The 14,939-nt window shown below is 41.3% G+C and overlaps 1 protein-coding gene across 1 annotated transcript in view; it reads left to right on the top strand.

Annotated features, from left to right (window-relative positions):
• Positions 1-31: 31 nt before the first annotated feature.
• The window catches only part of brox (BRO1 domain and CAAX motif containing), a 50,761-nt gene continuing 35,853 nt past the window's right edge, over positions 32-14,939 (top strand). Inside the window, exons 1-2 of the mRNA XM_072248356.1 lie at positions 32-227; positions 6,105-6,211. Of these exons, the coding sequence (XP_072104457.1) occupies positions 127-227; positions 6,105-6,211 (208 nt within the window). The 5' untranslated portion in view covers positions 32-126. The remainder of the gene's footprint in view (positions 228-6,104; positions 6,212-14,939) is intronic.

Genomic DNA, 14,939 nt, shown 5'->3' with positions numbered 1-14,939 from the left:
TGTGACGTCTGGAGCGGCGGATGACGCCAGCGCGCTGCGGAGTTGCGTACGGAGCTTCCTGCCGGGTCGGGGGTGGGCGGTCTGTTTTGTGGTGGTTGATTTTGGGCAAGCTATTGCAACGCTACAATGACCCACTGGTTTCATCGCAATCCCTTGAAGGCCACGGCCCCGGTTTCCTTCAACTTCTACGGAGTGGCGACTAACAACGCGGCGGCCAAGATATGCAAGTAAGGTTTGGAATCGTGATGAGAAAAAAATTAACATGGTGTCTCTGAATTCAGTTAGGCCCTTTAAATTCGCAAGGGTTTCCCCAGCCGGCTAGGTTTGTCCCACCTCAACAAAGGTCAGTGTTCAGTCTCGTATGAGACTGCAGATACTGGAATCTAGGGTGACCTCAGAGGTTTATTAAACGTGAGGTAAGTTGATAGTCATAGTCATACTTTATTGATCCCGAGGGTCTCTCTTTCTTCAGAATAGGGGAGCCTAAAATACAATCCATTGGTTTAAATTGAGAGGGGAAAGGCTCAAAAAGAACCTGAGGGACATCTTTCCACAGAGAAGTTGGTGCATACATTGAATGAGTAAGTAGAGGAAGTGTTAAAGACCAGTGCATTTATGACATTTACGAGGTTGCTGGGGGCAGAAATGTCGATAGGAAAGGTTTATAGAGATGTGAGTCAAATGGGATGCGGGCAAATGGGATTTATGCAATTAGGCACCTTGGTTGGTATGAATGAATTGGGTCTGTTTCCTATGTTGTAAAGTTCCAAGCCTCTGACAGTATTCATGTACCTCCATAGATGCTGTCTGACCCACTGTTTAATCATATAGTTTATTATTGTCACATGTATTAAGGTACAGTGTAAAGCTTTTTGTATGCCATCAATACAGATCTTTTCATACAAATGTACGTTTTGGGTAGTGAAAAGGAAACAAAAGGTAATGTAGTTACAGAAAAGATGCAGTGTAGGTATAACGGAGAAAAATACCTTTGAGAAGAGAAACTATCCCTCCCTCAGCAGTTTATTGTTACTGAACCTGATGTAGAGGTTTGACAGGAAATGTAACAACTTTTTTTCCTCCCAAAATGCTTCTTGACCTGTTGAGTTCTTCCAACAGTTTGTTGCTCTAAATTCCAAAAGCTGCAGTCGCCTATGTCTCCTCTTTACTTAATATGTTATTGTAGGACTTGGTTCATTGCTGCCTGAGTGAGTTTTGTGTCAGTCTTGAAGTCAGAATCTTCAAGCAGCCTCTCCCTCATCTGTGCTGGTTAACTGAAGGCTATGGTGAGAGGTGGCTCCTATTGGGAATGATCCACAGTTTCCTGGGGCTCATTGTGGACCATTGTTGTATATAGCTGGGGCATATTGGTAAAATACTTTCATTTTGTGGACAAAAAATGTGAGGTTTGTTTGGCGAATGAGTTGATGACTTGGAGATTAATTTCCGAGTATGAATATAAATTAATGTCTAGATGCTACAGATTGATGAAAGTTGGGTGACTTTCGATCTGGAGTAGAGGTGATTTTAACACTTTCCCATTAGTTTCACTCCGAGAGAAGCTTGTTGGATGTGAGTGCAGCACTGCCACAATGAAAGTTATTTTCTTCAAATGTCAGGGCGGTGACACAGTCTTGTTTAACACTGGTCTGCACTTCCATTGTGAACCTCTTAGTTATTGCTTGAATGCCATCAAGATACAAACATAAGATTGAGACAATTTTCTACAGTTGGGCATATTTGGAAAGGGTTCTTTACTTGCCCTCCTGTACTAAGGAATCAAGGGAATTAGTGAGTTTTAAAATGACATGTATAGTTGTTCATGGGTGTCATCTTCTTGGGCCCTAGCTCCCAGTGAAACATAGGCCTTGGATGATGGAGATGAGAGATCATCAAAGCTGATAGTATGGTTGGAGTTCATCAATGTTTCTGTAATCCATCGTACCCACTGTACAGGGGCTTAGCCTATACCGCTTCACCAGAGCCTGGTTGCCTTGCTTTACCCATTTCTGCCTCTCATGACAGGGACGGAGTGTTGGACTTTGAGAGGCAGTTGTTGATGGCACACCCTACCTTTCTCAGGGATGTCATGGATTGAAGGTTGTGTCTATTGTGCTTCCAGGTTGATTCAGATGTATTTATCACATTGTACATTGAAACGTACAGTGAAATGCGTCAGGTCCATTAACAACCAGCACACCCAGGGATGTTCAGGGGCAGCCTGCGAGTGTCACCACACATTCTGCTGCCAATATTAGCACGGGAACAGTTTCCCACACACTACAAGCAGCAATATCAGCAAAACAAGCCCCCTCCCATCCCTCCCACCTACCCAGTCACACCCAGCCAAGCCTCCAACTCCAGGGCAGGCCAACCCCAGGCCTCCACCCCTTGTACCCAGACTCTCAGACAACTTCACATGTTAACCATGCGTTTGGCCTTCGTGCCTTGATTTCCAGACTGACACGGACCTGTGTGATGTAGTCCACACTGACTAGGTGAGCAGTCTTTGGCAACTGAGGCGACTTTTCAAAGAGGGCTCTGATAATCTTGCCCTGTGGCACATATCAAGAAGCTCCCTCTTGTAACTGCAGTCAGATTTGTTTCTATCATTACAGGTGGCCATGTTTGTGGTATATCTGACGTCGCCTAACGTGTCCTCTCTATTACGTTATCTGCAGAATGGAAGGGAATATACAGTTTGTGAGTGAACGAATTTTGATCAGATTACAAATTGCATTTTGAAATGTTCCACTCACAAAATGTTGGTCACATCTTAGTGATTCTGTAATTGGCTTCAGATGGTGGTAATGGATTGCCACAGTCTAGTTATGGTGTTATGCTGTGATTTGATAACAATAAAAGAGAAGTGCTAATCATGTTCCCAAAGCATTGTTGTGGAGTTATACAGTACACAAATAGCTTTACCTTTGCTAATCCCATTTGACAGTATTACATCCCATCCTTCGACTTTCCTTTCGAGAAGCCTTTTAAATACTGTAATTGTAGTGTTACCTACCCTGTAACCGGTTAAAAGAACCAACAGAAATGGAACACATCTGGAGTCTTGTTTTGCTTTTAACTAATGCTACTTTTATTAGTAACTACACAATACAGTAATATAAAACCAGATAAATCAAACAGGTTAGCAGAACTTATGCATATACAGGTGTGTAAATATAAAACCCATACTACTTCAAGCTTAGGTGGTAAGGGATACAGTCTTACGATGGAATGTAAGATAGTTCAGTTCAATGCTCAGGTTAATTAATGCGAGATGTTTGTAATCCAAAAGGCGAATGTTGTGAGAAGGCAATTACGTCAATATTCCACAGATTCCATGACAGCAATACAAGATAACAATAGTAGTAGGTTTTATCTCCGAAGTTGTTCCACTCCACACACGAAGTATCACCGACAGTGATCTTCAACGAATATCCTTTCAACACAAAAGGTACCACACCCGAATTCAGCTATGGGACATCTCGAGTGGTGGCCACAGGATACTCAAACGGAATCCACGTATGGATTATCACCAACAGTAGCTTATTACAAAGGGTTCCCTCTTCAAGGGAACCACCACCCAGGCGAGGGTCGACACACCGGTAGATTCCACAAGGTTACCCCAAATATATAATGTGATAGCCACTTATCCAGTTCCACGACATGTGAAATAACTCCAACAGTGATTTGCCACAGGGGTGCCTTTCTTCAGTGAACTACCACACCCAAACAAAGGTAGCACACAAGTGGTATTCACAAAGGTACTCCCCTCACCAGAGAACCCACTCCTATGGATTAACTACGTGACAGTCACACCTTCGTATTCCAATAGAACTCAAACTCACCCTTACGGGCTACTTAGGAGAGAGTCCAAACAGTGACCTCTTTGTCACTAGGTTTCTTCTGTTTCAAACCTATCTCTCCTCTCCTCTCTTCCTGTAAACTTGTTCTAGTTGCAGAAAACTTTATCAATACGCAGGGTCGATCTCAACTCACCCCTTTTGGGCTACTGAAAGTTTAAACTAGTGACCGACTCACTGGTGTCTTCCATTGACCGAATCCATCTTGATTCTGAGCATGTGTTTCTCTGTGTCTGTAACTGTCCTTGTAAAAAGTAAACACGTTGCGGAGAAACCATAACATCGATTGCTCATCAGATACCTCTCTCTCTGTCTCTTGAACCCAAAAAATAAATGGTCTTAGAAATATATGCAAAAAGAGCACTCAAAGTAAAAAAAAAAAGTTCTCAGGTGATGTGCATCAGTTCCTTTTCCATTCAGAAACCTGATAGCGGAGAGAAAGAAGCTCCTATAAACTAATTTGTCTGTCTCGCGGCTGGGAGCACGCTGCCAATGTAAACTTACAGAGTACATGGTACATCCAACAAACTGAAACTGAAATTGAGAGAATATTGATTCATGGGCCAGGACAAAGGCACTACTTGGTCCTCTGGTGCTTATCCTGTTAACTGTAGCAGATGTATTCGAACATTACTGATGGAATGATGTTGTTGTAAGCTGTGTTGTAACTTTCCTGTCATTGTCTCTGCCTTCAAGCAAGAGTATCAGTTGTTGTTGAATAAACATCCTCATGCATTGTAGATTTTTTTCTAAACTGCTTGGTTCATGGGCTTCTTAAAACCACCCTAGGTGTTATTTGTACTGGTGGCAGTTCTTTACATAAGAACCCCAGTAGTATTATCCAGATATTCAACTGTGAGAGATATTACAGTAGGGCTACATCATGTTCTCATCCTTGTGAGCTGTTCCCTCGGGGAAATCACCGAATTCAAGAACAGTAATGAGCAGTGATGGATGGTGCTATCAATTCTTGGCTCCGTTACAGAACCTTTGAGGCTAATTGCCATCTCCTTACTGCAAAAGCATCTGAAATAATTCTACCCTCAGTGATTAATCCCATATTTGTATTCCCAGTATTACACGTGAGAACTGGCGTTTGTAAATTTGAATGCATTTTAATGAAACCATGTAAATCACTACATGGTTGTATCTCTGCTGTTCGTGGAGCATATCTTACATGAGTAGATTATCTGGGAATTTGTGTACAAAAAAATATAGGCATTAATTCAGTCAAATTCCGCTTTTGACATAATAACAAAACCATCCCTGACAAAGATTCTGTTAATCATTTATATTCACAATTTTAACAATAGATGAACTTTATCTGTCACATGTACATCAAAACATACAGTGAAATGCGTTGTTTGCATCAACAGCCAGCCCAGGCCCAAGTATGTGCTCGGGACAGCCCTCAGGTGTCATAACACTTCCAGCATGCTCGCAACTTACCGACCCTACCCAGTTAGTCTATAAGGACGTGGGAAGAAACCCAGGGGTGAAAGTCCAAACTCCTTAAATAGTGATGAGAATCAAACCCTGATTGCTGGTGTTGTAAAGCATTATGCTAACTGCTGCACAACAGTGTTGCCCACTAAAGTGGAGTAGAACAGAGTTATCAAGTTTTCTCAACATCAATTTTGCTAATGTTCTAAAATGGATCCTAAAATAAATGGAGTTAATCCATCTTTAATGTGTACACACGTAGTGATTGAACTCACTGGTGTTGGTAAATATGAATGAATATCTTATTCATAGTAAGAAATCTATTGTTTCAATAAATCTGTTGTTACCAGGAACAAGGGACTTCGAAATCTGAGATTGACTTTTAACCAAAATCCGGGGTTCAGAGTTAGATTGCATAACCTGCGTGGAGTGGTGGGACAGATTTAGAGCTGTCTACATAAGAACATATGAAATAGGAGCAGGAGTAGGCCATCCGGCCCATCGAGCCTGCCCCGCCATTCAATAAGATCATGGCTGATCTGTCCGTAAACTCAGCTCCATCTACCTGCCTTTTCCCCATAACCTTTAATTCCCCTACTATGTAAAAACCTATCTAACTTTATCTTAAATATATTTAGTGAAGAAGCCTCAACTGCTTCCCTGGGCAGAGAGTTCCACAGATTCACCACTCTCTGGGAAAAACAGTTTCTCCTCATCTCCATCCTAAGTATTCTCCCCTGAATCTTGAATCTTGATTTCTTATGTTCCTGTATTTGTAATAATTTCTTTTTCTTTCAGTGACTTGAGAAGCACAAGGATGAAACTTCTGGAGTTATTTCTAGATGTGAATTGTAACATGGAGATGATGAAGAATGCAGTAGATGCATACTTCTCCCTTTTACAAGGTAAAAATTTAATTAAAGATTAAAGACCTGATGTTATTGTGTTGAATTTTGTACAGGGACGGTAAAGTGTGATAATTTAAAAGCAGGAATTGCTGCAAGCCTGTGGTCAGGTAGCATCTGTGGAGATCAGAGTCAGTGTTTCTTAGAAATGTGGAATATAAGATGATGGCTGTTTTAAATTGTAGACAAGAGGAAGGAATGTCTGATTGGGTGATAAAAGAATCCAGATGCTGTTGGTGTAGTCTGATAGAAGGTGTTATTAGTTGTTGCTGTGTAGAGGGGATGTAAATAGAAGATGGACAATAGAAGAGTTAAAGGTAGAGAAGGAAGCTGGAATTATGGGATGTAGAACACAGTTGCAGGAAATTTTGAAGGATGAGAATACTTCACAGGTCAACCTGTAAACGTAACTTTGCTGGATCAAATAACGACAGCACAAAAAGATCGTTATTTATCTTTTCACCCGTTTATTTCTTCGAGCTCAACTGGCGAGTGAACTTGGAGCCGACATCAGGGAGAGACCCTTTCTCATATCCCCGGCGGTTCTACAAGTTCACTGCCCGATGTCAGAATTGTCAGAAGTTATAAGGCCACTGATACAAAATCAGTTTGATAGCCATATCGGTCAAGTCAATGGACTGTTGGTACAGAGAACAATCAGTTTGATAACTATTCCGGTCAAGTCAAAGGACTATTGATACAAAAGTACAATCAATTTGTTAGATACTCCAGCCACCTTAATTAAAGAAAGGAATGTCCTACCTGGTTTGCTGGAGCCACAACTTAATTACAAAGATAAGAACATCTGTCAAATTTATGCTTTAATTAAGAAAGCAATGTTCTGTCTGATTTCCATCAGGTACTGCTTTTTGTCAAAATCAAAAGGTGTGAAAAGCCCAGAGACATCTGATGTGGATCTGGGCAAACTTTAATTATCTTGCTCCAAAGAAGGCAGCTGTGAGACATTATTCAAACACACTGCAGTCACAGACATAGTCAGTATTTAATTCATTGTTTACAGGGATCTGAGAATCCCCCATTCCCTTAAACTTTATCAAACCAGCAACAAACAGTTAAGCAGAATTACTGTTCTGAATGAATTAGAAACACTGGTTACCTAATTTTGTTGGATTAATGCTGTGTCGTAAAGGCTACAATGGATGAGATTTTATATTCCAGCCACTCCACGTCAATATCTCTATTTTAGCATCCACACGATTCCAACAAAGTTCAACATAAACTGAAGAAACAAAAGTGACAGGCACTTGAAATGAAGATATGAAAACAAAATTTTATTTCAGAAATAGACTTTATTCATAAATATATACAAAGGAAGAAGCAATGCAAAGAGTTTTTAAATTAATGGTATTATATACAGTGGTGTAAACTTCTAAAGGGACAAACACAAATGTAGCACTGTTGCCACTCAATATGGCATCTTCCATTTTTCGAGGAGCTTCTCTACTTGACACAGCCCCTCTCTGTGCAGTAGCGGAAGCGGCCTAGACTATGGTTCTTCCCCACGGAGTCTTATACTTGGCTGCACCAAGCTTCAATGCATCCTCTCCACAGACACTCAGTGGCCACTATACCTATTCCTAAGTGCAGTTATTGTAACATTCAAAATGCTGGAGGAACTCAGCAGGTCAGGCAACGTATATGGAAATGAATTAACAGTTGATATTTCTGACTGAGGCCCTTCATCAGGACTAGAAAGGAAGAAGTAAGAAGCCATCATAAGAAGGTGGGAGGAGAGGAAAGAGTACAAACTAGAAGGTGGGTGGGGAAGTTGGAATGACGTAAGAAGTTAGGAGGTGATAGATGGAAAAGATAAAGGACTGGAGAAGAAGGACTCTGATGGAAGGACCATGGGAGAAAGGGAAGGAAGGGGTACCAAGGGGGAGGTGATAAGCACATGAGGCGAAAAGAGGTAAGGGGGGGCAGAGTGAGGAACAGAAGAAGAGGGAAGAAGAAATGAATGCTCATGCCATCATGTTGGAGGCTACCTAGAGAGAATGAGGTGTTGCTCTTCCAACTTGAGCATAGCAGGTAGAAGAGGTCATAGACCAGAATGTGGATTGGAATTAAAATGGCTGGCCACCAGAAAATTCTTTCTTCTTCTAGAGAGAAGGTCCTCAATAAAGTGGTCCCCAGTCTTCATCAGGTCTCACCAATGTGGAGGAGGGTGCATCACTAGACGACCCCAACAGATTGGCAGGTGAAGTGTTGCTTCACCTGAAGGGACTGTTTGGGGCCCTGATTGGAGGTGAGGGAAGAGGTGCATTTCTTCCAGTTGCAGGGATAAGTGCCAGGAGGGAGATGAGTGGGGAGAGACGAATAGACAAGGGAATCACGGAAGGAGTGATCCTTGTGGAGAGTTGGTGGAGGTAAAGCTGTGCTTGGTAGGGTTCCGTTGAAAATGGTGGAAGTTGCGGTGAATGATGTGCTGAATGCAGCGGCTCATGAAATGGTAGGTGAGGACAAGAGGAATTCTAACCCTGTTAAGGGGGCAGGAAGATGGGGTGAGGGCAGATGTTCGGGAAAAGAGATGCCTGGTGAGGGCAGCATCGGTAGTGGAGGAAGGGAAACCCCATTCTGTGAAGAAGGAGGATACTTCTGATGTTTTGGAAAGAAAAGCCTCATCTTGGGAACAGATGAAAACAAAAGAAATGAGAAAAGTGTGGAGACAGAGTGGGAAGAGGTATAGTCAAGATAGCCATGGGAGTTGGTAGGTTTAGAAAAGATATTGGTAGACAGTTTGTCTCCAGAGATGGAGACAGAGAGATATCAAGAAAGGGGATCAGCCAATCCTGTGGCAATAACTCAGTGCATAAAAGTCAAGAGGTTCATTTGTTGTTTAGATGAGAATGGGCAGCAAATGTGATCTAAGTGACTTTGACCATAGAATATGGTTGGTGCAAGATGGGGTGGTTTGAGTATCTCAGAAACTGCTGATCTCCTGGGATTTTCATACACAATAGTCTCTAGAGTTTCCAGAGAATGGTGTGAGAAACAAAGCTCTACTACTGAGTGGCAGTTCTGTGGGTGAAGTGTGTTTGATGGCTCTGGGCCTGTACTTGCTAGAATTCAGAAGAATGAGGGGTGACCTCATTGAAACCCATTGAATGGTGAAAGGCCTTGAGAGAGTGAATGTGGAGAAGATGTTTCCTATAGTGGGAGAGTTTAAGACCAGAGGACACAGCCTTAGAATAGAAGGGTGTCCTTTTAGAAAGGAGATGAGAAGGAATTTATTTAGCCAGAGTGCTGAATCTGTGGAATTCTTGGCAATAGTCAGCTCTGGAGGCCAAGTCTTTATATATATTTAAGGCAGAGGTTGATAGGTTCTTGATCGGTTAGGGCATGAAGGGATAAGGGGAGAAGGCAGGAGATTGGGGCTGAGAAGAAAATTGGATCAGCCATGATGAAATGGCAAAGCAGACTTGATGGGCCAAATTACATAATTCTGCTCCTATAGCTTATTTTGTATCTTACCACATTGAATCTTGAAGTGGATGGGCTACGGTAGCACAAGACCACAACACGTTCCACTCCTGTCAGCTAAGAATGGGAAATGAGGCTCGGTGGGTATAGGCTTACCAAAACTGGACAGTTGAAGATTGGAAGAGCATCGCCTGGTCTGAGAAATCTTGATTTCTGCTGCAACGTGCAGATGATAAGGTCAAAATTTGGCATAAACAACATAATCTATGGATCTATCCTGCCTTGTATCAATGGTTCAGGCTGCTGGTGATCTAATGGTATGGTGCTACGTGATGCTATCATGTCAACATGGACCAAAATCTAAGGAATGTTTCCAGCACCTTGTTAAATCCATGCCATGAAGAGTTCAGGCTGTTCTGGGGGCAAAAGGGGGTCCTACCCAGTTCTAGAAAGGTATACCTAATAAAGTGGCCACTGAGTGTACTGTTGTGCCATTCGTGACACCTAGTGACACCTGGTGCTGCGCACATAGCATGATACAACACATCTGAAGGTGGTCTTCAGGCTAAAGGTAGTACTCCTTCCCTCTCTCCCTCCCCCCACCTTCACCTCCTGATGAATGGTCTTGGTCCAAATCATCGACTGTTTATTCATTTCCATTGGTACTGCCTGACCTGTTGAGTTCCTCCAACATTTTGTTTGTGGGGCTAATGGTAGTGTGAGTATGTTTTTGTCACCATTCTTTGGGGACTTGTGCATTGTGACCCAATGGGATCAATCCTACCTCCCGACACTGGGTCCATATTCCTGCAGTTCAAGAACTATAGTGGTACTTCATTTTTGGTTACGTTGATAAATTTCAGGACAACATCCTTTCAGGCAGTGTGAGAAAATTCTTTATTAATATTTTTTTCACATCCTTCTGTTAATTAACTTACACTAATTGAAGTTAGATTTATCAGTGGATTTGTGTTGGCACTTGTGCCTTGAAATGGCTTTCGTGTCAAGTTCTACTCTTGTGGTATGGCCACAATCCAGGCTATTAGTTTGCTAGAGTACTAAGTACTGCTATGTTAGAGGTGCAATCCTAAATACAAAGCTGCTACTGTTTGCTCAACTGAAAGTAAAGAATCCCAGAGCACTTTTCAAAGAAGAACTGTGGTTTTCCCTGGTCAACGTGTATCCCTCAACCAACATTACTTAAAGTAGATCATAAATTCTCTCTTTTTGTACTGTACTCTACTTTTATAAAATTAAGTTACCCCATTTCCCTTCATCACATAGCTACACTTCAAAAGTACTTCAGTGTTGTAAAGTGCTTGACAATGTTAACACTGTTGTTTTGGTGGGGGATCTGTTTTTCTTTCTGGTATGTCCTGAGGATTTTAAAAATACCTTGACTGTACCTCGCCCCGAAGGCAATAAAAGTTCATCCCAGAGAACTGGCTTTAAAACCAGGTCACATAATTGGCTTTTGTGGATTCTTCTCTCTGTCCTGTGAAAGGGTTTGAAATGAAGACATATGTGATGTAAAAGCAATGAATTCAGATGCTTTGTTTTGGGTACTCTGTATTCTGCACTGCATCTCTTTTGTATTGGCTAAAAATGGTTTTAAGGTTAATCCTTGTTCCCAGTACTAGGGCCACTGTATTTTTACATGTGTGGAGAGATTTTGCCCCCTTTATTCTTTCAGGTGAAGAACTTAAGACCTGATCATGTATTGAGAGCCCACCTTTTAATTCCCCTGTAAATTCTTCTATTAATTAATATAAATATAATTTTATGGTAACTGAACTCAGCAGCTATGGTAAACGAGTCCTTTGTTTAACCTGTAATTTAGACTTCCTATCATCGTAGCAACATGCACAAAATGCTGGAGGAACTCAGCAGCCCAGGTAGCATCTGTGGAAAAGAGTACAGTCGACATTTTGGCTGAGACGTTGACTGTACTCTTTAACGTTGATGCTGCCTGGCCTTCCGAGTTCCTCCAGCATTTTGTGTGTGTTGCTTGGATTTTCAGCATTTGCAGATTTTCTCTTGTTTGTGATTGGACTTCCTATAATCTTGTTTCTAAATCAACTGAATATTCTCTCTGTCTCATTTGTTCCATGGGGAAATAACACACAGCCTGGGTAGACTATCTTCGTACATCTTCTCTGCAATGTTTTATACAGTTTTAGCATGAATAGTCTAGGTTGGAACCTTCTGGAAATGATCTTTCAAAACTGTATCTATTCCCCGTTTAAAAACCTCCCCCGCCTTCCCCATGATTGAACTCCCACTATTCTCCAGGGTTGAGAATGCCATGGATTCACCACATTTGTGAACAGAAGTAGACCATAGGACTCCCTTGTGCTTTGTCTACTATTGAACATGATAATGGCTGAACTTCTACTTTTATTTCCTGTGGTATCTCAAATCCTGAAGTCTTTAAGTAGACAGAAACCTTTGGTCCCATTCTGGATGCAGTCAAAATACTACATGAATGCAGTTAACTTCTTTAGTTAAGTGTTTGGGATATCCTTAGGTGGTGAAAGTTGTGTGAAAGCTTTCTTTCTGATATTTTGGGCTTTCTCAAAGCATGTGTTACAAAAGAGATAACATTCAGAAAATAGTCTTAATAATCCTGGTCAACTTGGTTTTCTAACATTGGAATGTTACTAATCATCTGTAAGGACTACTCTCATTAGCATTTTGTCATTGTCTATATCTAAATCGCAAGTAATTTGTTTTTGGCTTCGTTTTCTCCTGGAGCTCAGTTAGGGATGAGCAGAAATTGCCTGTCCTGTTTGCAATCCACACTTCCTATAAATAAATGTTCTCAGAAAGACTACTCAGAAAACCAGTGGATGGGAAAGGCTTAATAGGGGAGTCATAGAACAATACAGAACAGACACATCTCTTTCAGCCCCTAGTCCACGCTGGTCATGTTCAACTAGCTAGTCCCAGTTTCCAATGTTTGGTCACATTCTTCAAAACCCTGCTACTCCATGTGGCTATCCAAGTGCTTCTTAAAGATAGTACCATTCCTACCTCAGCCACTTCTGATGGCTGCCTGTCCCATATGCTTACCACTCTGTGTGATTTGTGCTGCAGTGAAGGCATGTGGAGTTGGAGGTGTAATAATTACAAGAACAAAGATGGTAGGTATAAACAGGTCAGGTTAGAAGACTGTTAGTAGAGCAGTGTCACTCAATGTTTGCAAGCTTAAGTTGTAAGACTTTGTGTTTAAGGTCAACTTAAGATACTTGAGCAGAAAAGACTACACTGGGGGCGAGTTTTATAATTGGGGCCCATTTTAGAATGCAACATTAAACTAAGGCTTTGCCTCCCATTATATCCCTGCAATACATTGTATGAAATTATTAAGAAGCTTAGAAGAATTGTCTTGTCCTGGGTAATATTTATCCCCACAAATGCCAACAAAAATAGGTAACCCAAAACTTGTTTGTGGGAGCCTGGTGTATGCATATAACATTATAATGCTGGCAAGTTTCAAAAGATCCTCATCAGAATGAAGTTTAGTATCAATAACATATGTTGTGAAAGTTGTTTTTGTAGCAGCAGTGTACTCAAGACATCAAAATTACTAAGAGTTACAAAATATTAGTGGATTGTGCAAAAGAGGAATAGGAAGGTCATGTTTTAGGACTATTCAGAAATTTGACGGCAGAGGGAAAGAAGATGTTCCTAAAATGTTGATTGTGGGTCTTCAGGCTCTGGACACCTTGCTTAATGGGATTGGTCTATAGCATAGAAAAGGTTGGGAACCCCTGTTCTAGATGATGAGGGTCCTTAGTGGTGGATGTTGCCTTCTTGAGGTACTGCCTTTTCAAGATATCCTCAATGGTGGGGAAGATTAAACCTGCAGAATCTACAAGCCTGTTCCTTGCAGCCTGTTTTCTAGGCAGTGATGAAACCAGTCAAATGCTGTCCACCATGCATCTATAGAAATCTGCTAGAGTCTTTTGGTGACGTACCAAATCCCCTTAAAACTCCTAATGAAATACAGCTGCTGATGTGCCTTTTTATGATTGCATCCTCTGAGATGCTGATGGTCAGGAACATGAAGCTGCTCACCCTTTCCACTGCTAACCTCTTAATGAGAATTGGTTTATGTTCTCCCAACTTACCTTTTTCTGAAGTTCATGATCAATTCATTGGTCTTGCTAACATTGGTTGCAGGTTATTGTTATGATACCACTCAACTAATCAATCTACAGTTGCAAGAAAAAGTTTGTGACTCCAGGTTTTCTGCATTAATTACTCTCAAAATGTGGTCTGATCTTCATCAAAGTCACAATAATAGACAAAAACAATCTGCTGAAAGTAATAACACAAACAATTGTATTTTTCATGTCTTTATTGAACATATTTAATCATTCACCATACAGGCTGGAAAAATGTATGTGAAGCCTTGTATTTAATAACTCGTAGCTCCTCCCTTAGCAGCAATAACCTCCACCAAACATTTCCTATACCCGCTGATCAGATGTGCACAATGGCGAGGAGAAATTTTAGACCATTCCTCCATTCAAAACTGTTACAATTCATCAATATTTTTGGGATACCTTGAATAATCAGCCCTCTTCAGGTCATGCCACCGCATCTCTCATTCAGTTGTTTTCTTATAGTCAACACATGATCAGAGACTTTAGTAAGTTCTAGAAATTTCTGCTCGTCTTTTGCTGTTGCCCTTAAGTTCTTTTTCACCTCCTTCAGCACTGCACATTGTGTTCTTGGTGTGATCTTTGCAGGATTCCCAGTCTTAGGGAGAGTTAGCAACAGTACTGAATTTCATCCATTTGTGGACAATTTCTCGTACTGTGGACTGATAAGCACTCAGGTCTTTAGAAATAATTTTGTAGCCTTTTCCAGCTTCGTGCATCTCTGCAATTCTTCTGAGGTCCTCTGGAAATTGTTTTGGCTGAGGCACGGTGCGCATAAGCAGATCTCTGTTGAGAAGAGCAGGCTCTGTCAGTAACCTGACTTTGTGTGTCTTCTTTATAGGACTGGGCACCTCTGCAACCCACACCTCCAATCTCATCTCATTGATTGGAAACCTGACTCCGAATAGCTTTTGTAGAAGGCATTATTACCCCAGAGGTTCACATACTTTTTTGAAATTAGATTGTTTAAATGGTGTACTCAGTGTTGATGAGAAGTACAATTGTTGTGTGTTATTAGTTTAGGCAGATTGTGTTTGTCTAGTACTATGACTTAGATGAAGATCAGACCACATTTTATGAGTAATTATTGCAAAAAAACAGGTAATTGCAAAGGGTTC

Source organism: Mobula birostris, chromosome 2, assembly GCF_030028105.1.
Source record: "Mobula birostris isolate sMobBir1 chromosome 2, sMobBir1.hap1, whole genome shotgun sequence".
Lineage (NCBI taxonomy): Eukaryota > Metazoa > Chordata > Chondrichthyes > Myliobatiformes > Myliobatidae > Mobula > Mobula birostris.
Note: the sequence above shows the minus strand (reverse complement) of the source record. Positions and strands in the feature narration are given on the sequence as shown.